Source organism: Microtus oregoni, unplaced genomic scaffold (genome assembly GCF_018167655.1).
Source record: "Microtus oregoni isolate MIOR12 unplaced genomic scaffold, Mior012 000091F_ref0000469, whole genome shotgun sequence".
NCBI classification, from domain to species: Eukaryota; Metazoa; Chordata; class Mammalia; order Rodentia; family Cricetidae; genus Microtus; species Microtus oregoni.
In genome coordinates, this window is record NW_024544600.1 from 1,060,291 (window position 1) to 1,082,027 (window position 21,737).

The 21,737-nt window shown below is 51.8% G+C and overlaps 2 protein-coding genes across 3 annotated transcripts; both read right to left on the reverse strand.

Moving 5' to 3' along the window:
* Positions 1–61: 61 nt before the first annotated feature.
* On the reverse strand, positions 62–10,853 carry LOC121442330 (gasdermin-B-like). The gene is made up of 10 exons (XM_041643835.1): positions 10,744–10,853; positions 9,698–9,937; positions 5,790–6,003; positions 4,103–4,268; positions 3,389–3,470; positions 2,981–3,025; positions 1,335–1,495; positions 1,080–1,221; positions 682–752; positions 62–211 (listed from the first exon to the last, which is right to left on the reverse strand). The coding sequence occupies exons 2-10, from the start codon at positions 9,930–9,932 to the stop codon at positions 62–64; spliced, it is 1,266 nt and encodes a 421-aa protein (XP_041499769.1). The 5' UTR covers positions 9,933–9,937; positions 10,744–10,853.
* A 4,664-nt stretch (positions 10,854–15,517) lies between these two features.
* Positions 15,518–21,247, reverse strand: LOC121442294 (ORM1-like protein 3). 2 transcript variants are annotated; one of them, XM_041643782.1, is made up of 4 exons: positions 21,123–21,247; positions 18,061–18,254; positions 17,230–17,381; positions 15,518–16,995 (listed from the first exon to the last, which is right to left on the reverse strand). In XM_041643782.1, exons 2-4 carry the CDS (start codon positions 18,232–18,234, stop codon positions 16,860–16,862), a joined length of 462 nt encoding a protein of 153 aa, XP_041499716.1. In that variant the 5' UTR covers positions 18,235–18,254; positions 21,123–21,247; the 3' UTR covers positions 15,518–16,859. The 2 variants fall into 2 exon arrangements, with proteins under 2 accessions (XP_041499716.1, XP_041499717.1); XM_041643783.1 differs by lacking the exon at positions 21,123–21,247 and adding an exon at positions 20,988–21,088 and having other exon boundaries at positions 18,061–18,259.
* Positions 21,248–21,737: the final 490 nt, after the last annotated feature.

Here is a 21,737-nt window from a genome sequence, read left to right on the forward strand (position 1 = left end):
ACTATTCACAATCTGCCACTTTTAATCAGAGACCATGCATAGGATCCAGGCCAACATTAGGTTAGGAACAGACGCGGGTGGACTTATTAGGGTTCAGATCTTGCAGGAGAGAGCAAGCAATATACAGGATACAGAAGGTCCATGCCTCGGGGTCACAGCGCACAACCTGCCTAAGCCGATCGCCCCAGTTCTTCTGGAGGATTGACTCCACCTGAAAGGAAGCTCACCAGATTAAAAGCTAGGAGCTCTCACACACGCACGCATGCGTGCGCGCGTGCACACACACACACGTTCGCGCACGCCACCCAGACCACAATGGCCAACAGCTGGCCACACCCCTTCGTTCTGAGCTGTGACAGACATTGGAGCCATCATGGAATTCTTCCTGCAAAGCTGAAGAACCCCACACCATCTCCACATAGCAGCAGGCACTCACGATGGCACCAGATGCCATCTTGGACTAGTCTTTTTCTATGCTCTTTGCCCACAGGCAGGCAGCAGAGCATGTCAAATCTCCTGGTATATATGTATGTCCAGAGACTTGTCACAAACCTGCTGCACAGACATGAGCAGGCAGTAACTACAGAGTAAAAAGGGCTATACTGTGGGGTTTCCAGGTCCTTCCAGAACACAGGCACTGGTCTCTACTATGGCCCTAGCCCTCTCTATCCAATGTCTCACCTGATCCTTCAGCAAACGCAGGTTCCCATTCTCCAGAGCTTCGTTCACATACTTGGCTATGTTAGATAGGGCTGGAAGCAGGAAAAGGTTGTTAGTAGAAAAGGCGAGGGACATGTGGCTTTGGTGGCGATCTTCAGTGGCTCACCACACATACATCATCAGGGGGTTTCAGAGAGCTCCCAGGAGGCCTGGTGGGAATATCCCAAATGTCTCCTGCTCCCCTGTTAAAATATGGAGCATTATAGACTATACCAGAAGGAACAGGGAGATTCCCCCTCAATATCTGGCCTGGGAAAGACTGACAGTCTCCAAAATGCTGAGGGCTACCCCTCATGAAATATACACACTCCCTAAGATTTGATTCTCCACCAGCCTCCTTGCTCTGCTTTCCTCCTCACCTATTAAGGCATCCAAGAGCATCAGAATGGCTTCTGCACGTGCTTCTACCAAGCATCCGGCATTATCATGAAGGGTGCGAATGAGAGGACCTGCTGGGCCCTCAGTCTGCATCGAAGCATCAGAGAACAAGACAGCAGAAACCTGGGGGTGGGAGAGGGGGAAGCTAAGTATGGTTCTGTCCAGTTGATTCCCATCCTGCCATCTGCCCTCCACAGTCCTCTGTGTCCACCCCAGTTCTTCCTTGGGTCCCTTACTTTCTGTTCCAGGTCCTCCAACCCCCCTTCCTTGATGGCGCATGTAGTGGCAGAGCATAGCACATTCTTCTGCTTCTCGTCCAGTTCCTGCAGGCTTCTCCCTGTGTTCTCTACATGCTCCTTCAAAGTTCCAGTAGTTCCCTGTCTTCCTAGAGGCATTTCTATAAAGACAAAAATTATGAATCTGACTCACTGTGCCAACAGGCTCCATTTGTAAAGTCTACTATACCTTGCCCCAACCCACCCCCGAGATAGTCTCTTGTAGCCCAGGCTCATTCTGTAGCCAAGGACTGCCCTTCTTTCTGATCATCTTGCCTCAAGAACTGGGATCACAATAGAACACCACAACGCCTGGCTAGACTTTAATCTACTTTTTGTTTTTGCTGTTGTTTTTACCTCATCTCTGTGTTTTGCCTTCTTCTAAACTATTTGTTCTGTTAAAATAAAACTCCCTCTTCCGGCATGCCTACCATCACCCATTTACCTGGCTTCCATCTCCCTAGTTCACCCCATCTAGTCCCAGTTTGCCATATCCAGAAATAAATTTGTTTAATTTTCACCAAAGTGTAGTCCCCAAAGCCAGGTGTAGTGGTACACCTCTGTAATTCCCAACACTAGGGAGGAGCAGACAGGAGGGTGGACCAGGAGTTAAAGGCCAACCTCAGCTTCTTAGGAACTTCAAGGCCAGCCTGAGAGACTTGCAGCAAGAGGAGGTGGGGAGAAAGAAAGAATGAGGGAAGGAGGAAGAAAAGAGAAAGCTATGCCTCCAGGTTCCTGCCCTGTTTGAGTTCCTGTCCTGACTTCCTTTGATGACGAACAATGATATGGAAATATAGCCAAATAACTCATTTCCTCTCCCCATTGCTTGGGCCATGGTGTTTTACAATACCATGTAATACTAACCCTAACTAAGACACCAGCCTGCACCATTCTGCTGATCTCACCGAGTGGTAGTGTTACATCATATCAACCTGAGGATAGATGAATTCTGCCACACTGTATGTGGGCCTAGAGACAGGCAAGGCCCCACACATAGCTAGTAAGTCCTCTCTCTGCCAAGGGAGGAAATCTTCAGGGTCTCTGAGCACACCTAACCCTATAGGCATTCTTTTCCCAGTGATGAGCCGCCATTGCCCATGTCAGGGAGCCTGCATCCTTACCGCGTAATCTAAGTTATATTTACAAGCTCCTTCCCACATCCTCGGTGACCCGCAGCCACAGGGCTGTGCCTGGGTGACTCGAGCGGCAGCCAACACCCAGAGAAGGTACAAATATCCTCCGTCCCTTCCTGAGGCCTCTTTGGGTACAGGGAAAGCCCCAAATGTCCCAGAGGAAACACATACAGAGCCATAGCCCTTCCAGCCTGGTCAGAAAAGTCCAGATTTGGGAGGCTATGAGCAAGAGTGGTACGGCAGGGTACCTGAGACTAGTTCAGTGCAGTTCCTTCACCCACCCCACGCTAACACGTGGCCCTGGAAGGAGCCTGGGGGCCCTGGGCCAACAGTGCATCCAGGCTGCTCCTCCACAAGCATGCGTCCTCCCTTCTGAACACATCCGACTACAGACTCTGCCGTGCACTGCCTTGTGTCTAATAACGTCCTTGCATGCTCTGAGACGATGACCGGGTAGGCCAGGGGCTCACTCACCTCCTTGAAAAGACCCTCTTCTTCTTTCATTCCAGAAGTCAATAACTAAGCCAACACCAAGAGGTGGAAAGAAAGAAAAAAGAAAGAATAAGAAAATAGTGGTTTCTGTATTGATGCCCTCCTTTCCCTCCCTCCCAGTCCCCACACTGCTCCCAACCAAGGAAAGGAAGGAGAAGCTATCGCCAATCTGTTAGGAAACTGGGATTGCAATCCTGCAGGGCAGGCTGATGTCATGGTGGGTGCATTCCCTGTCAGTGTGGCCAGAGCCAATCTGGCCCTCGAGCCTTCTTCCTGCCCCACCTCTGGGCTCACCACCCATTCCAGGCTGCTACAGATCTCTGCTCAATCCACATCCACCCACTCATGTGTTCAGGGCCCCATTTCCTGTGCCCACAGCGTCTTGCTTACATATTGACCCATTTTTGAAGATGAGCTGCTTCATTCGATAGGCCAGGATCATGTTGGCAGGGACGGTGATTTTGCGTTGCCTCTAGGGAGAACAAGTTTGTGTTGACGGATATTACACTGCTATCCTGCCTGATTTCACGAACACTCCTATAAGGTAGACAGTTTTATTCTAAGTCTACAGATGAACTAAGACTCTAAGACAAGTATCTGAGCCAGTCCTACAGCTGAAACCAATGGCAGAGCTGAAATTCGAACCCGTGTCTGACCCCAAACCCATGCTGTTTCCACTGTTCATTTAACATACTGAAGACAAGCTTTGTCCCAGGGACTCTAGCTCCTCCTGCCTGCTAGACAGGGAGACAGACACGGGACAGAATAACCACGTGGTAGAGACTGTCCAGACTGAGTGTGCTGGTGCACGCAGTACTCGCAGTTCAGGATAGCCAGGGAGGGCTATGTGGAGAAACCTTGTCTCAAAAGACCAAAAAATAAAAATAAAAGAAGAAAGGAAATGAAAAGAGGGCATCCTGAGTCAGCCTGTGACTCCTTCAAGGCGGCAAGCTCTTCCTCCACAAGGCACAGGGCCAGCCAGCACTGCTCCGAGAGGCCTGAGGGAGGAGGAGCTAAGTAGGCCTAGTCTTGGCAGGCACCCTTGGGGGGGGGGGGCTTCTGTGGCTGGCACAAGGTCCACACCCCATCTCCCAGGGTACTAACCTTGCTTTCATAGTTACTGTCCATAAAAAATGAGCTCAAAATTTTATAGTCCATTTCTCTTTGTAGGGTTTCCTCCTCCTCTGTCTCCAGAGTTTCTGTCACCAGATATATATTTTCTTTCATATTAATTGTTTTAAATGAAGCGGGTAGTTTCTGCTTCACCTTCCTAGAGGGAATGGAAGGGATAAGAGTTCAGGGCCTCTCAGTGACCTCTCCCTGTCCACCAACTACCTCCGTTACAGAGTAAATTCCTGTAGGGCTGCAAAGCCAAGGGACATTACACACTGCAGCTATCACCCTCCATTCCACCCACGGTGGGGTGGGGGCAGGGTGCTCAATGGGAAGGGATCTCACTAGCTTTCAGTGTGTTCCTGCCCATCACAGATGGTGGGAGACTTCTTACCCCACCTCTATGATGTAGGCAGAATTACATCTTTTTTTTTTTTTACTACACTTGTTGGCTTGGGGGGGGGGGGGGTACATGGTGGTTTGAGTGAGATGTCCCCCAGAGTCTTGGTTCCCAGTTGGTGGTGCTGTTTGGGAAGGATTAGGAGGTGTGGCCTTGCTGAAGTGCAGCACTAAGGGCAGGCTTTGAGGTTTCAAAGCCACCTGCCACCACCAGACCACTCTCTCTGCTTCCTGCTTGTGGTCAGAGATGTGAACGCTCAGCTTCTGCTTCCTGCCACCATGTCTGCTGCTTGTTACCAAATTTCCCCATTGTGATGGACTCTTACTAAGGTGGATTACTATTAAGGCCAGCCTGGTCTACATTCGAGTTCCAGGCCCACCAGAGCTACAATAATTGAGATCTTGTTATAAAACAAACAAAAATTTGTTTGCTAAAGCCTATCTCAGTGGTTAAGAACACTGGCTGCTCTCCCAGTGGACCCAGGTTCAATTCCCAGCACCCACATGGTGGTTCACAACTGTCCAGAACAGGGAGAGAAAATAGTAGACTAAATGTAACCAGTAGACTGAACCAGGTGATGATGAGATTGGGGTGGGGAGCAGGCACTGGGGGAGAGAAGGGAAGAGAGAGAGAAGAGGAGAGAGAGAAAGCTAACCAAAAGAGCATACGGCCAAAATGGCAGGATTATATAGGAATGAGAAGCTGGGGGAAGAGAAGCAAAGCCCACGGGCTGGAGAAGTTGACGGTAGGACAGGGCAGATGTGGCGAGCTGAGAAGAGCCACCCTACTGAGTGAGCCTGGGGGCCAGCATCCTCTTTGGTAAGCTAACAGGCACCACAGTTGGTCTTTTGTCCTGGGTTTCTATTGGATCTGACCCACAGCAATCGGTCACTCAGAAGATGGCAGGCTGTGAGGGAGCCAGGAGGCTGCCTGGGCAGATAAGGAAGGTCAGCACAGGAGTGGGCCTGAGGGTGAACAGCCAGGGTGCCCCTGAGATGACTCATGCCCAGAAGGCTTCCTTCCCCTTGTCCGTTCCCACCACTGCCTGACTCCAGCCCCATCTTAAAAAGTAGCTATCTATGTGTAAGTGCCTGCGTGTATGTATGCGTACCATATAGGTGCAAGAGATGGAGGTAAGAAAAGGGCATCAGATCCCCTGGAACTGGAGTTACAGATGGTTGGGCGCCCCCATGTGAGTGCTGGGAACCAATACTAAGTCCTTGGTGTGAGCAGCAAGTGCTCGTGACCACTGAACCATCTCTTCAGTCCCCGCCTCACTTGTTGACAAGCAAATCCAAATATCTCTGGGTTAGCTTCCTATGTATTATGGTGGTTTTCCAATCACAGGACCGGAGTCTTTCAACGGCAAGTATTTCTTCAGGGAATTTTGCTGGCAATATTGTTGACAATTTTGCTGGCAATATTGCTGACGACAGTTTTAGTGACAGCTTTGAATCTGTTTTATCCTGGACTTGGAATTTAGCCTTTTCACCTGGAAAGACAAGAGTAAATATCACATTGACGCTAACCTAAAAGGCCCTTCTCCAGAAAGCCCTTGCTAGCACTGCCCCTTCCTCCGTGAAGCCTGCCGTCCTCAACATTACAGGCCACCGTCCATGGCATCAGCCTGCCCTGCACCCTTCTTCCCAGGTAACCTGTTAAGTCATCTGGCCTCTCTCTAGAGAGAGAATCTTAACTAAGTTCTTCCCATGCTTGGGGACACCAAGTATTCAGGCAAGAACTTAAGACAGTGCCTGGCACACATTACAGGGTTCAACAGATGCAAGCTAATGCCACTGGGATTCTGAAATGAGGCAAGGAAAGGATACGTGGAAAACAAAATGCAAGCAGCTCAGTCCCTGGTGTCTGCATGAAGGTGCAGGGGTGGAGTGAAATGGCCAGGGAAACTAGTGCAGGGGTGGATGAGGTGGTCAGGGAAGCTGGTGCAGGGGTGGAGGTGGCCAAGGAAACTGGTGCAGGGGTGGATGAGGTGGCCAGGGAAGCTAGTGCAGGGGTGGATGAGGTAGTCAGGGAAGCTGGTGCAGGGGTGGATGAGGTGGTCAGGGAAGCTGGTGCAGGGGTGGAGGTGGCCAAGGAAACTGGTGCAGGGGTGGATGAGGTGGCCAAGGAAGCTGGTGCAGGGGTGGAGTGAGGTGGCCATGGGAAGCTGGTGCAGGGGTGGAGTGAGGTGGCCATGGGAATCTGGTGCAGGGGTGGAGTGAGGTGGCCATGGGAATCTGGTGCAGGGGTAGAGTGAGGTGGCCATGGGAATCTGGTGCAGGGGTGGAGTGAGGTGGCCATGGGAATCTGGTGCAGGGGTGGAGTGAGGTGGCCATGGGAATCTGGTGCAGGGGTGGAGTGAGGTGGCCATGGGAATCTGGTGCAGGGGTGGAGTGAGGTGATCATGGAAAGCTGGTGTAGGGGTGGAGGTGGCCAAGGAAACTGGTGCAGGGGTGGAGTGAGGTGGCCATGGGAATCTGGTGCAGGGGTGGAGTGAGGTGGCCAGGGAAGCTGCCCATCTGCACAGACTCCAGGCGTCTGATGTAGCATTCATCAGGGGCCCAGCGCTGGGTAGGCTGATTCTGCTGCTGCTCGTGGTTTAGGGAGGATATAGGGGATGCAGGAAGGCCTTCCTCTTAGACCTCCCAAGTACAGACCTGCAAAAAAGGACAGCTCCTGCTGCCGGGTGAGGGTCCCAGCTGGATTTCCAGAGGAAATGCATTTGAAATAGAAAATGACCAAATTAGGAACTACTTAAAATCAATCCATGGGGCCAGGCAGTAGTGACACATGCCTTTAATCCCAGCACTTGGAAGGCAGAGGCAGGCAGATCTCTGAATTCGAGACCAGCTTGGTCTACAGAGCAAGTGACAGGACAGGCCCCAAAGCTGCCAGAGAAACCCTATCTCAAAAAACAACAACAAAAACAACAACAACAAAAATCAACCCATAGGGCACTAATGTCTCAGGGCCTGTTCATTTCTCAAGCAGTATAAGTTTGATATGTACTTTGTTAGAAAGAAAAAAAGGAAAAATGAATTCCACGTATTCCACGTTGGCCCTCTTTCTAAGCCATCTTGATGGTGCATACAAGTGTCCTGGCTGATGCCCTCAATGGTGCTAATACTGAAAGGAGGTCCTTCTCAGGACCACGCCAAAGTCACTGTCCAGTCTATCTATGACAATGAAGCAGGGTGATACTGGCGAACTTGATTCTGATCATCACTTCACAGGCAGGTTAAACTGTGTGGGGTCATCAGCCCAGTCGGGATGTGTGGCTCAGAGACTAGAAAGCTCTTCCTTTCTCATCCCTCCCGTCTCGAGGTGTGGCCACCTTGGCTGACGTCATGGAGCATAAAGGAGCAAACTGAAAACACAGAGGAGGGAAAATGCTGGGCATCTCTTCCCGGATCTGTAAAACATGCACACAAACAAGATGCCTCGACAGAAAAGACAAAGATGAAAACAAGGAGTGCAGTGTGGGAGGGCAATATGAACTTCACAGAGAAACGCAACAAACCCCCTCGGTCAGGTGATCAGCAGTGGGAAGGCAAGCAGACAGCACGCACACCCTTCATGGATGTGCAGAGCACTTGACTACCCAAACCATAGCCACAGCTGAACCACAGAGAAAAATATGGAAAACAACCAAGCGAAAGCGGACGTCCTACAACATGAGAGGATGGAGAGACAAAGACTACAGACGTCCTACAACATGAGAGGGCGGAGAGACAAAGACTACAGACGTCCTACAACATGAGAGGGCAGAGAGACAAAGACTACAGACGTCCTACAACAAGAGAGGGCGGAGAGACAAAGACTACAGACGTCCTACAACATGAGAGGGCGGAGAGACTAAGAGACTACAGCAGAGAGGTCTGGACCACACAACTTTAGTTTCATACTCAAATATTTGTTCACCTAAAATATGGTAGATTTTCTGAATTCAGGATAAGACACTAAAATGGATTCCAGGGTTGGCGGAAACAAAAAGAAGAAACCCCAGGAATATCTGAACTTAGAGGCAAGGAAACAGCATTGTAAAGCCCTCCTATAAAAACCCTGGAGAGATGGCTCAGCCGTAAAAGGCTAGGCTCACAACCAAAAATATGAGTTCAGTTCCCAGCACCCAAGCTGTCTCTTTAGCCACTAAAGATAGATAGATAGATAGATAGATAGATAGATAGATAGATAAGAAAAACCCTTAGAGCTATGGTTTTTCAACCTTCCTGATGTTGCAACCCTTTAATACAGTTCCTCATGTTGTGGTGACCTCCAACCATAACATTATTTTGCTGCTATGTGATCACTGTATTTTTAGTGATGAATCATAATGTAACTGATATGCAGGATATCTAACATGCAGCCCCTGTGAAAGGGTCGTTATAACCCACAAAGGGGTCACGACCCATAGCTGAGAACTGATGCCTTCTAAATTTCAGTTCAACTTGTCTTTCAGCCCATGCCCAGGGAAGAGGGGTCCTGTCCAGAAGCAGAGCTACCGGAGGGAGAGTCTGCATGCACCTCCCATGGCCAGCAGGGCCATTTTTCTTTTTTTCTTTTTCTTTTTTTTTTTTAGGGCCATTTTTCTTAGTCATCTAGAGTTCACAGGTGAAGACTCTGAAACCTACACAGATAAAAAGCAGCTTGTCCATACATAACCCTGCCGGTCAACAGCAGAGTGGCCTTCAAAACCAGGCAACCTTAGCTGTGAAGTCTGCGTCCATCCTGACTATCACATCTTCCTCCATTTACCCATCAGTTTAATTATAAAAATATAAACTCAGAGCTCAGGAATTGGAATTGTAGAGAGACACAGGAAAGGGAGGCTATGCAGGAATGACTTCCAATACAAAGAAATCTCACCAGGTGGTGGTGGCGCTTGCCTTTAATCCCAGCACTCGGGAGGCAGAGGAAGGTGGATCTCTGAGTTCAAGGCCAGCCTGGTCTACAGAGTGAGTTCTAGGACAGTCAGAGCTACACAGAAAAACTGTCTTAAAAAACCAAGCCAAAACAAAAATCTCTATTTTACTCCTCTTGCTCACCAACCCTTCTGTGTGTGTCTTCCTGGAGGTGTGCCAGCGTGTACAAATCAACTAGCTGAGGGCAATGCGGAGCTGAGCACGGGGTACAATAGAAGCAGGCAAGGTTTCAAGCTGGTCATTTCTCACCTGCCACATACTGACCTCTAAATCCCGCAGGCAGCCTACCAAATAGTCCTTCGTCCTTTTCGTCCAGTATGTCCTCCAGGGTGAGGTCTGTCTTGTGGTAGAAGGACCATCGCCAGAACCTCTTCCGTCCTCTCACCAAATAACCACACTTGAATGCACCAGCGTCAACCATACTTTTGACAGGAATCATATCCCCTCCAGAATCCAACTCCTGGACCAGGGATCTTGTGACACTTTCAAACACAGACATTATGCCTGGACCAACAGTGAGAGATGTATTGGGTCAGAAAGGGCTTTTTGTTGTTTTGCTTTAAGACAGTCATGTCTAGCTTAGACTGACCTCAAACCTGCTTTGTAGTGAAAGATGCCCCGGGAACTCCTGCCTCCACCTCCCAAAAGCTGGAATTACAGGTGGGCACTGAAACTAGATCCTTTGGAAGAGCAGCCAGTGAACTATCTCTCCAGTCCCTGACTCCTGATTTTTAATCTACTGCCTTTCACAGCCTGGGGTCAAGCAAGGGCTCACAGTTCCAGACAACTAGGAACTGGAATAGCTAATCTTCCCTGCGTGTTGAAAGTGAGGCAATCGTGACACACAGACAACAAATCTCCCTCGGGCCTTCACAGAACCTACTGAGACAAATGGGGTGGAGTTGCCCCACACAGGAAAGTGAACCCCAGTTTCTGCATTTCTCAGAGCAAGGTCCGATGATTGTCAAGTGCCAGACCTCAGGATACCAGTCCTAACAGCTATTTCTTCCCTTGGCTCCAGTTGGGATTCCTGGGTCTCCCTACCAACCCCTTCCCAATTTCAGGGTGCTAAGTCTGCCCCTGAAAGAAGCAAAAGCTTCCTGGGTCTCCACCATCACTGTATCCTACCCCTTGTGACCTCCTAAGTCCCTAATGTCTGGCCTAGGCACCTAACCCCCGCCCCCACTGCCCTTTGTCTGTCCTATCTTACAGTAGTCTGCTCTCAACTCTCTTCCAGTCTAGGGATTCTAGGTGTGTGGACAGTGCCCAGAGACACAGCCAGCTCAGATGCACCGTTCTCAGCTTCTTACCTGAGACGGCAAGTCAGAATCCTGTCAGATCTCTGTGCGGCTCCCGGCTGGAGGAGAGCTAATGGAGGCACCTGAAAGCCCCTAACAGCAGCACTTCCTGGAAATCTGGATAACAACAGGTGCCCCACCCATCTAGCCTTCATATAGGGCAAATTATGGCCCAGGTGGAATGGCAGGGCCAGAAGAGACTTTGCTCTTTGGACTCAGCAATGAGTGAGAGATTCTGACACAGGGGCTCGGTGACTTTGGGCCAGAGAATGGTGTGTTGACTTGGACAATCTAGGGAGCTGAGATGGAATGAGAATCATGTCCAAACCGCAAGGTCCCCTCCCCAAAGACCACCAACGAGTCCAAATTCGTAAGCAAAAGAAAAGAGTCTTTATTTATTCAAGATCAGGCTTGGGCTGTGTGTCTGATGCAGCAGTACAAACAGAGCGCGCCCAGCCGTTTATCATGGTAGAAGTTGGGGGTAAGGGGGTTTTCAGGATTCAAGACCCTGATTGGCTGACATTTGTCTACAGTGTGTGTGTGTGTGTGTGTGTGTAAGAGAATAGGTACATTCTGGGTTCAATGACATCTTAATCTTATCCAATGGTTGGTACATTTGTAATAAGGAGTAGGGGCAGTTAGGTATGACCAGGAAGGAATGGGGAATACCTGACCCGTTTCAAGATCCACTGTTCTTCGGGTAGTCCATGAATATTGGCTCATACCTGTGGCTCCCTGCACCCAAGACTTTTTTTGAGAGAGGTTCCCTTGGTGTTTGGTTTAGATCAAATGTTGAGTTCCAGGGGCTGGAGAGATGGCTCAGTGGTTAAGAGCATTGCCTGCTCTTCCAAAGGTCCTGAGTTCAATTCCCAGCAACCACATGGTGCCTCACAACCATCTGTAATGAGGTCTGGTGCCCTCTTCTGGCCTGCAGACATACACACAGACAGAACATTGTATACATAATAAATAAATAAACAAATATTTTTTTAAAAAAAAGTTGAGTTCCAGTTCTACTACTACTAAATTTGTAGGTTTTCCCTGGGCTCAGGGAGGGGGACTCAAACCCCGTGGCAGGAGTCACATCCCGAGTCATAGTCCTTATGTTTGGACTCCTGGGAGCACCCTTTAGCCCAATGTCCCATTCCCCTGCAATAAGCACATGGATCTTTTTGCACCTAGGATGCTCCCTTCGGTGGAGGTCCTTACCTTGGCCTCTGGCTAGGCGTCTCAGTCGGTCCTTCTTTTCACCTGGGTCTCCTGCGGTGGCTGCTAGGGTTCTTGCTGTATTTCCAGGCTACTTTGCATTCTCTGCAGCAATGACCCTCATCTGTTTATCCTCTGAGGCTTCTCTGTTGTACACTGAGCTACTGCTCACAGCTCCTGGATGCTCTGATCTGTAAGCCCATCTATCTTCTGTGACTTGCACCTAACGTCAGGCGTGGTCTAATTAACAAAGGCCAGGACCATAGATGACCTATTTTCCTCGGCCTGAGGATCCATAGGGGAGTATGCCCTAAAGCCCTCCATAATCCATTCTAAGAAGGCTGATGGAGATCCTGTGTTTTCTTTTTTTTTTTGGGGGGGGGGGGGGTTCGAGACAGGGTTTCTCTGTGGCTTTGGTTCCTGTCCTGGAACTAGCTCTGTAGACCAGGCTGGTCTCGAACTCACAGAGATCCGCCTGCCTCTGCCTCCCGAGTGGATCCTGTGTTTTCTTGTAGTACATCACTGACTTTGGCCAGACTGGTGGACCACATGGAGACCTCCCATTAAAACCTGGCAGTAGACTTGGAGCCTTTCCTTACCTTCTACCAAGGTGAAATTCCTGTCCTGTTAGGACAGGTCAAGGGGAAGCCTTGGTCTATTGGCACAGAATTGACAGTTGGGTTTCCATCAGATCCTGGGACCAATTTTTGGGCCTCTGTCAGAATTCTCTCTTTCTCCGTGGTAAACAGGACCTGTATCAGCTGACTGCAATCCTCCCAAGTAGTTTGGTAAGTGAACATAACAGAAAAGATTGTCTGAGAAATGGGGGCTTTGCTTTTTCCAGTTGTAGAGATCACTCATGGCGAAGGACCAATAATACTACATCTGTTCATTGCCCTCACCGTCCTGTGGGCCAACCGCACTCAGGGGAAGAGGGACAGAGTTGGCCTCCCAGGGCAATTCTCACTAGGCCTGCCCCCTGGTGCAAGGTGGGCTTCCCAAGTTCCCTGAGCCTCCCTGGGCCCCCCTCCTGGCCTCCTGACCAGTTGGGGGAGGTAGCCGGAAAGAGGAGGCAAGTGAAGGAGTTCATCTTCTGTACCCCCTTGCAGCACAGGGGCAGAGGGCTTAAGGTCATCTTGCCTTTTGTCTTCCTATAAGGCGAGGATGGTCTTGTTCATCAGCCCCATGGAGATAAAGGGTTTTAACCAAGGAAGAGGGTGTGTTACAAGGTCTCCCAAGTGACTATGTAAGAAATCTGGTCCCGGTATCTGGGTTTGCCAAAAATCAGGTCTTTTGTCCTAGAAATGACGTGTAAGTCAAATGTTCCCTCTACCAGCCACCCAGTTCCAAATGCTGGCCATTCGGTCTGGCCAAAGATGGCCAGTTTACCCTTTTTATTTCCAGTCACTTTTTTCTTGCTCTATTTCTAAAGTCCTGAAAGAGGTCCAGAATCAAAGGTAGGGAGGGGAGTAAGAGTACTCTTAGGTGCCCACATTGTCAGCATCAGTCTAAGTCAGGACAAACAACAGAACAACACACAGGACAATGAACAGATAAACAGCCCCCTGGCGCCCAGAGGCAGAACTGAAACTGAGACACTGGCAACAACTGCACATCTATTTACAGAAACCAGAGAGATCCGCTGTCTACAGAATGGCCCTGGGACCCACCTGTGATCTCTTCACGTGTCCGCATAGACCGTCTACAGGTTCTTAGTTTCTGGTACTGATTCTGGACGCACTTGCAGAAGGATATTCAAGCAGAAAGACACAAAACAGAAAACTCAGAGGCCGACTTGAGGCTGAAGGCTCTATGGGCGGTAGTCCCTGTGGGCTTGGGGCATCTTGGATGAGCCCCCAAATGTTACGCCCAAATTGGAGTTCCCCAAAGACCACCAAGGAGTCTGAATCCGTATGCAAAAGCCAAGAGCCTTTATTCATTTAAGCCCGGACTTGGACCCTCCGTGTATCCGATGCAACAGAGTCTGCCCAGCAGGGCAGGATAGACTTTTTATCATAGTAGAGGTTGGGGTGAGAGGGTTTTCAAGATTCAAGACCCTGACTGGCTAACATCTGTCTAGGGGTGTTTTGGCGGAAGGGAATAGGTATGTGCTGGGCTCAAGGATATCTGGTGATCTTATTTAATCTTATCTAATGGGTGAGATATTCAGGTACTTCCCTTAGATACTGGTCCAATCCTGGGTGATATCAGCTTATGGCTTTTCCTGGAATTGGGTGCTGCCTGCCAGTAAATGGAAACTCAAACCTACTCTCTTGGCTGGTCTCTATCAAGCCTGTCTGTCATGGCAGCTATGCGACCTGGGCCCCATATATGTGGCCAGACTGCCCTGAGCACCGCGAGTGGGTCCCAAGTAAAGAGAGGTAATAGCCGTGGCTGTACCAAGAATACAAAAATGACCTCAGGGCCAGCGAACAAATGCCATGGTATGGCAGGCAGCAACGAAGACTTTAAATTAACTGTAGCAACAACTACAGGAATCAGGCTGGTCCAGTACATACCCAGCCTCCCCCAATGTGACACATTTCTATGTGCCCTCTCCTCAGACCTTCCTTATCTGGATGCCACCCATCTTCATCCACCTTCTCCTCTCTAGAGTCTTCTGGCCTCCCTCAGAGGATAGTGTGAGTGAGCCTAGTCTACCTTCTGGCCTCCCCATCCCTCCGGTTCAGAAGCACACTGAAGGAAGTGGCGGTGGTACTAACTGTAGTTACTACTCAACTACTCACCGCGCTCACGCCACAACAGCCCAGAGAGGCACTCGCCTCCTCGACAGAAGAACTCAGAAAGGCAGCTAGATAAGACCACACAGCTCTAGGTAGCAGAGTTGGCATCTGAACAAAGATCACTGTTCAGGTACCCTGGCACTTCACCCCAACTGGCTTATAGGCCAAGGAAGCAAGTAGATCGGCCCACTCCCAAGACTGAGCCCAGTGGCAGCTCTTCCCCCAACATCGCAGTCCTTATCTGAAGAGGGGACAGTCTGACCAGACTAGTGTAAAGATCACACTCTCCCTGACTCTAAGAACACCATGATGATGGGCCAGGGCCACAGACTACTGGGAACAGAGCTCCTCTGCCAGCCTAGAACTTTGTACCTGGCCAGGGAGCAGCAAATAATACTGCACAGACACAGGAGATAAGGACTCCGCCCTCTCCCGGCTGGGGCCTCTTTTCCCTCCTACTCATCGTAACAGGAGGGGCACCAAGGCCAGGAGCAAAGGCAGCCCTCCACAACAGAGAAGTGAGGACAGATAGACAGTATCAGAGCACCAGTAGTAACCCCCGACCCTACTCCATTTGTAAGCCCTGTCTGGACTGACCTTGCTTGGTGGCCAACCCCCCGACCCAATTCCCCCAGCCAGGCCTGTGAAGTCAAGAGGCTCAGATCAGCGGAACAGCAGGAGGCACAACTTTCCAGGGCCTTCTCCAGCTTCCTCACACCCACTCTGGCTTTCTCCCCGGGCCACCCGAGAGTCCCCACCACTGCCAGGCAAGAGCTGCTGCCCACACTGCCAGCCGATCCCCAGGGCCAACGGGAAGCAGAGTCCAGACACGATGCTACCAGAACACGTTGCACTTTATTTTCTCTTTCAGAATACTGTACAAAGGGCATAAAAATCCTATTCACACTCTGCTTAGAAAGACCAGAAGGTGAAAGTTCCCTATGATACACGGGGTTGAGAATGAGGGTGAGGGGAAGAAAACGGGGTGCGTGACTTCCCTCCAGCCCCTGGCAGAGGGCTCAAGCACCCACATCTTTCCAAAGGAACATGCCCCAATCGAACCAGCGAGGGGAGAAGACAGCCCCTCTCAGCTTAGTGTCAGGCTCTGTGACCCACCTCTCTTTGGGCTGAGGAGACAGTGCCTGCAGCTGTCCCTACTAGTGCCCTGTTTGGACAAGGACCCTACAGCATTGTGGAGCCCACTGACCTCATGTGGAGGTGGCCTACCGGCCCCTCACATGCATGCCACACAAGAGGCACTGCCCCGGCACAATCTAAATGGGAATACAAGCTGAAGGGCTGAAAAGAGCTGCGCCCTGAAGCTTCCTCATACACTGCTAAGGGAAGCCTCAAATTGGACCTATGCTTCTGAGGACACACAGGCCTCCCTCTTCCAGCCTGTGCACACCCTCATACCAGGCCAGGAGCTCCAACACCCTCCCATCACCATCATTCTGTGAGTAAATGAATCCTCCCAGCCAGCCCTTCTTTCAGCCCACACCCAGAGGAGGCTGGGTCTGGCTTCTCCTCCCAGACCCTCTTTTTACACTAATCCATATCAGCTGCTGTTCTCTTGACCATTCTAAGACCCCACCCTACCCTTGCTCAGAGCTCCCCTCTCCCCAGGACCAGGGCGGCAGCATCCTGGCCCCCACTTCTACACCAGGTGTCCCCCAACCCCATCTTACAAGGACGTCAATGAAGTCTGACTGCTCTACCTGGAGGGCAGAGGCAGCATAGCAGTGTGCACTTCCAAGCGACAAAAGTGAGACAATGCAGAAGCCAGCCGTACCGTCCCTCCGCCCCTTCTCAGAGGTTAAAGTGCTATGACTGCCTGAAGGCAGACAAACCAACAGGGGTTTTTCCTGGCTTCCTGTACCAACTTCTCAGGTCCACGGTCAGTCGGAAAGCCCAGCCCCTTTCATGACCACCCCCATGGCATCTCTATTCAAAAGGCAAAAGGAAAAGATCAAAAACTTCAGAATGGGTTAGAGCCCAAGGGCCCCACCCTAACCCCACTACAAGCTACTCCAAGTCGGCTACTGGGGAAGCGAGGGGGAAGCCAGGCCCAGGGCACACCCCCATCTCTGGCAGTGTCCAGAGACTCCTGTCTTCAGCATCACAGCAAAGATCTTCTACCCTTCCCCTGCCAACCTGGCTGGGGAAGGGGCTGCAACCTCAGTACTTATTGATTCCAAAAATGCGGACTCCATGGAGCTGGGGCAGCTTGGGGATGAGCACACTCATCAAGGAGACAGTGTTGAGTATGAAATGGACTTGGTCATACTTGGTGTAGAAGCTCGTGAGGAAGTACCTGGGAGGGGAGGCGGGGGAGGGAGATGAAAATAAGGGTCCCGGATAGGAAGTGGAGAGACGAGAATCACCAGCTAACAAAGCCCTCCTGACCTACCCCCAGCATACCCCAGGCCTAGGAGGAAAGTCAGAGCCAGGGAGACCCAAGGCCCACGGTGACCCCGGATACTTCACTTCCTTCCCTCTGCTCATCCCTACGCCAAAGACCAGAGTTGAGGGGAGTCTGAGCACTCACAGTACAATTGGTGTTATGGTCAAGAACTTCCTAGAGGCTGTGAACTGGACCCCATAGTCCATCTGCTCCCAGTGGGTCAGCAACCTGGCTTTGCCCTGGTCTGGAGTCTCGAAGGGTGTCCCTTTCACCGTGTGCAGGAAGATGTACATGCCCTGAAAGGAGGGGACTTCATCAGAAAATACAAAAGGCAAGTAAACTCCTAGCCTGACATCCCCACCGGTCACACACGGAAGCAGCTCCAGGTAGACTGCCACCTCCTCTGCCGCAGTGGCAAAGGCAGGCAGACTCAATACATGACAGGGCACCCAGGAGCCCACGTGGTGGGAGAACACGGGAACTGCGTAAGGGGAGGGGTTAGCCACATAATGGGCATACATGCTGCCCTCCACTCCGACTGGGTCTCTACGTGCCAGCTAAAAGGAGCAAGCCAAGTAGCAAGGATGAGACGCCTGCTTGCTGAGGTGTGGTACAGGGCAACAGGTCTTAGGGAGCAGAGAGTCAGAAGAACACGGTTTGGGATCCTATCGTGGGAAAGGAACGCTTCTGCACTAGATTCCTGGGACCTGGGGAGCCTCAACAAGGACTCAGCTCGCAGCTGGCCGTCCTCCACACACACCAGCCAGTCCAGCCCTTCCTGAAGACACAGACGATGTGCAGGTTTCATTCTTGTAGGCATACTACAGCCCACAAGGGGGAGCAAGGCAGAGATACGAGCCGATCCTGGGCTCTGGTGACAGATGCTGACAGGACCTGAGGAGTCCGTCCAGTGACTCTCAGCTCAGGCACTGAACGGCCCACATGGTGGGAGGAACATGGTAAGCAGGCTCTCACCAAGTTGTGGATGAGGTTGGTGAGGGTCCAGACGACAGGGACGCTCACGAAGGGGATGCTCAGCAGCACGACATGAAGCAGCCCGATGGCCAGCACGTACGAGAGCCAGATGCCGCGGCTGTTCATCACCCGCGTGTTGGGGTTCACCTCGCTGTGTGCCGTGCCCACATTCATCCTGCCACCCCTCTCGACTGCTGCTCTGCAAACAAGCAACACAGGTGAGACAGGTCACACCACTTTCCCTGCCCCCTCACACCCAGAGCCCCACAGAGGTTCCCTGAGAACACCACACCACCGGCCACTGTTTCAATCTTCCAGCTCAGAGGCTGGAGAAAGTCCACATGAATGTAACGCTAGCCATTACATCGCTGGGATGGGATTAGCTCCGGCTGTCACACGTACGATCCACTGGGACTACATGCTGACAAAGTCTTGGTGGACAAGTCACCAAGAGATGCCTGGACATAGAAATCAATGTCCGTTCCCCAACTCACCCCCTAGAATACCCTGAGGCCCTCTTCCCGCTGGGGTGGGATGAGAGGCTGCTCTCTCAGAACTCTCCAGAATAACCTCTGCTGGCTCTTACTGGAGAGCTGATAGAAGACATCCCCTACGCTAAGCCCCTCCCCAGAGGAGCAAAAGCAGGCAAGGCCTGTGGGCACAGGCAGCAGTGGATGAAGTGCTCTAGGGCTACTATTTCTGCCAGCCCTGTTTTTCCAATCCTGGATTTTCCTCAAGCCCAGGCCCAAAAGGACTGACAGGGCCAGGAGATGAGGGAAAAGAAACAGCAAGCCTAACATTTCAACACACAATGACCCATCCATTGGGACGTTTTATCCATTTGGCATCTGCTCAGGCTAACTCTCGTGGGGTGCTACCATTAGGCTGCCAAATGACCAGAGCCCTTTACCCCACCAGAGAGGGAGAAACACAGGACAGAGCACACAGCCAATATCCATAGTTCCCACAAGTGGGATGTGGGACCCGTATCAGCCTACCCCTCCCAAGGATACAAAAGTACCTGTGGCTTCCCTCTTACCTCCTCCCTTCTTGGCCCCACCTGACCTCGCCTCCCTTCCCTGGATCTCTTTGTGGGTGTAAGTTAACAACAGCCTTTGCTTGCCCAGCTCCACTGGTAAAAGCTCTACAGCAGGAGGAACCAAAAGGGTTGCCCTCAGTACCCAGAAAACAATGGTAGCAGCAACCCACAGTGGCCAGAGGGGAGAATGGTCTGTCCCTTATCCTGGGAGCTTGGCTGTCCCCAGATTTCTGCCGACAAGAGCAGAAGGCATCGGTGTGCTTGGTTACCTACCGGGCTTAGGGTCCTGCCTGGTAAAGAACCCAAGGTCATCAATGTGCTTAACAATGCCACCTTTTCAAGATGGACAGAAAAGGATAGCAGAGAGCGATAGTCTGGAAGCGCCAGAACAGCTCCCTCACCCCGCTGCAATCACCTCACCCCCAGACTCAGATGCTATCTCACCCAGCTAGGACTCCAGCCAAGCCTCCTCCACAGGAGCCAGAATTCACTCAGATAAGTTCCTTAAGTATAATGGAAGCAAGTTTCCTTTTCTCAGCTACCTCGGGAAACAGAACAAACAGCTCCCCGACAAACAGACCCAAGAGTTGGCCTAGGGTGCATCCTGGTGGAGGTCATACCCCTGGGACCAAACCCCTGGCCCATTAAGGCGGATAATTGGTCCCAACAGAAACCCAAACAACTAGAAAACCAGTTGTTTACCTTCCCAGACCTTAGGGCTTCAGTTTCCCTAACACAGCCCCTGGGACAGCTGTGTAATAGCCTCCACGTGAGGGGCAGGGACTGAGATGTGCAGTCTCTGAAAGATGATTACGGTGGAGAGGAGCGTTATCTCCCCAGAAACCGCTGCCCCTTCCCATAAGCCAGCCCTCCAGGGGCACAGCCACAGACAGAACTCTCTTTGCTCATGAGTGCCAAAAGTCTGGCTGAATCCCAGGATTTGAAGACCTTCCACCCCTTTCTGGCTCAATAGGGCATTTAGCAAAGCCTAGCTGACCCCATGGGAATCGTCTTCCTCAAGCCTGGATGCCCATGCCCTTTAAACCGAGAGACCCCTTGCACCCTCTCCCACTATGCCCCCCCCCCCTCAGAACAAGCCTGGGAGCCAGAAAGCACTTCTGAGACTTTCATGTGGCTCTGTGTACATGTCACTTCCATCAGCACACAACTGACCTTTCTCCCCTAAGTGAAGAAATACGAGCCTGGCAGAGGCAGAAAGATCTGGGGCAGCCAGGCTGAAAACTTCAGCTACCACAGCTGGCAGGTGGCTGCCAGGACCAGGCCCTGATGTGGTTTCATAACCTGCCTCAAATGAGAGCCCGAAGCAACTCCGTTTTGCTAACCACTTTTTTTGCTACAGCTTTTCCCCCCTTTCCCGTCTGGGCCCAGACAGTCTGTCAGACACTCATGCCAAAACCAGATTATCCCCCAACGTGGCCATCCGGTAAGCAGTTCCCATTCCCTCCCCAGCTGAAGGCTGGCCCTTTGCGCAGCAAACTTGTTCCCAAGGGATCCCAACCGGGAGTTCATGCAGCAGACAATGTGTCTCTTCCCCTCGGCCCACCTTCAAACTGCAGGACCAAGGCGGTCCTTGCTGGCCCAGACTCCTTGGGAATGGAAAGAAAGCGAAGCCCCACTGACCAGAAGCGAGGAAACTCCTTCCATAGGGCCTGCCGCTCTGCTCCGCAGCCTGGTACCTAAGCCCTAGGAGCCTGGCAGGGTTCGGGGCCCAACCCCCATCTCCACGCATTCACTCAGCCCCAGAGGCAGCCAAACCTTTATCCCTGTAGTCCAGCCGTTCCCCGCCTCCCACCCCCAGCTGAAGCTCTCCTCCCGGACGCCCCACCCCCGGCCTCCCGCTCCCAACTCTTTCGGCTGATGCACTCACTCTCTCCACCCCCAGCCAACCCAGCTCAGGTCTCCTCCTGCGCGGACGCCTCCTCAGCAGCAACCTTCCCTCTCGCCTCTCCTACCCCTGGAGCCTTCGGGCTTCACCACTCCGAGGCCGCCCGTAAGGACTCACCGCGCGGGGCCGGAGGTCGAGGGCCCGGGAGAGGAGCCCGAGAACCCGGGCCGCGGCCGCTCCAGCAGCTGTAACAAACCAGCAGCGGTAGCCACCCCGCTGGCAGCTCTGGCCGAATCAGCTCCCTGAGCCGGGCTCCGTGACGTCACTGCCACGCGCCTAAACACGTTGCGCCTCTTGGGAAGTGTAGTTTCTACACTGCCTCTTCAGCCGCCCGCCCGGAGCCTCCTGGGAGTTGTAGGCTTTTCCCTGGGCTAAGTCTCCGAGCTCACCCCAAGCTTCTGAGCTGCCGCACGGCAGAACGTCTCATCCTGACGCAATAGTGAGATCAGGTGGAGTCTCTTTGGTGCGTAACAATCCCAGCTTTTGCATCTGCGCCCTTCTAGTAAACGCAAGAGCCATTTGCCCAAGCTCTCGTTTTTTAGACCAAGAGACTCAGAGTTAAATAACTTGCAGTAAGGCCCTGCTGAGATAGTCTAACCTTAAGTGCAGAGTTTTTTCCGCGAAACGTCGCTGCCTAGGCCCCAGACTGATTCTAGAAGCCAAGAAGGGCGGCCCTTTGCCCTGAAGGAACCCACCCACCCACCCACCCGCCCCCACTTGGGATCACATTTT

Excerpts from the sequence above, each read along its gene's own strand:
- LOC121442330 (XM_041643835.1), bottom strand. The coding sequence starts at position 9,932 with ATGTCTGTGTTTGAAAGTGTCACAAGATCCCTGGTCCAGGAGTTGGAT. Across the intron at positions 3,471-4,102 it reads ACAGTAACTATGAAAGCAAG|AGGCAACGCAAAATCACCGT; the intron begins GTTAGTACCCTG and ends TGTTCTCCCTAG. Across the intron at positions 1,496-2,980 it reads AAGAGGGTCTTTTCAAGGAG|AAATGCCTCTAGGAAGACAG; the intron begins GTGAGTGAGCCC and ends TTGTCTTTATAG.
- LOC121442294 (XM_041643782.1), bottom strand. The coding sequence starts at position 18,234 with ATGAATGTGGGCACGGCACACAGCGAGGTGAACCCCAACACGCGGGTG. Across the intron at positions 17,382-18,060 it reads CCAACCTCATCCACAACTTG|GGCATGTACATCTTCCTGCA; the intron begins GTGAGAGCCTGC and ends CCCTCCTTTCAG. Across the intron at positions 16,996-17,229 it reads ACCATAACACCAATTGTACT|GTACTTCCTCACGAGCTTCT; the intron begins GTGAGTGCTCAG and ends CTCCCCTCCCAG.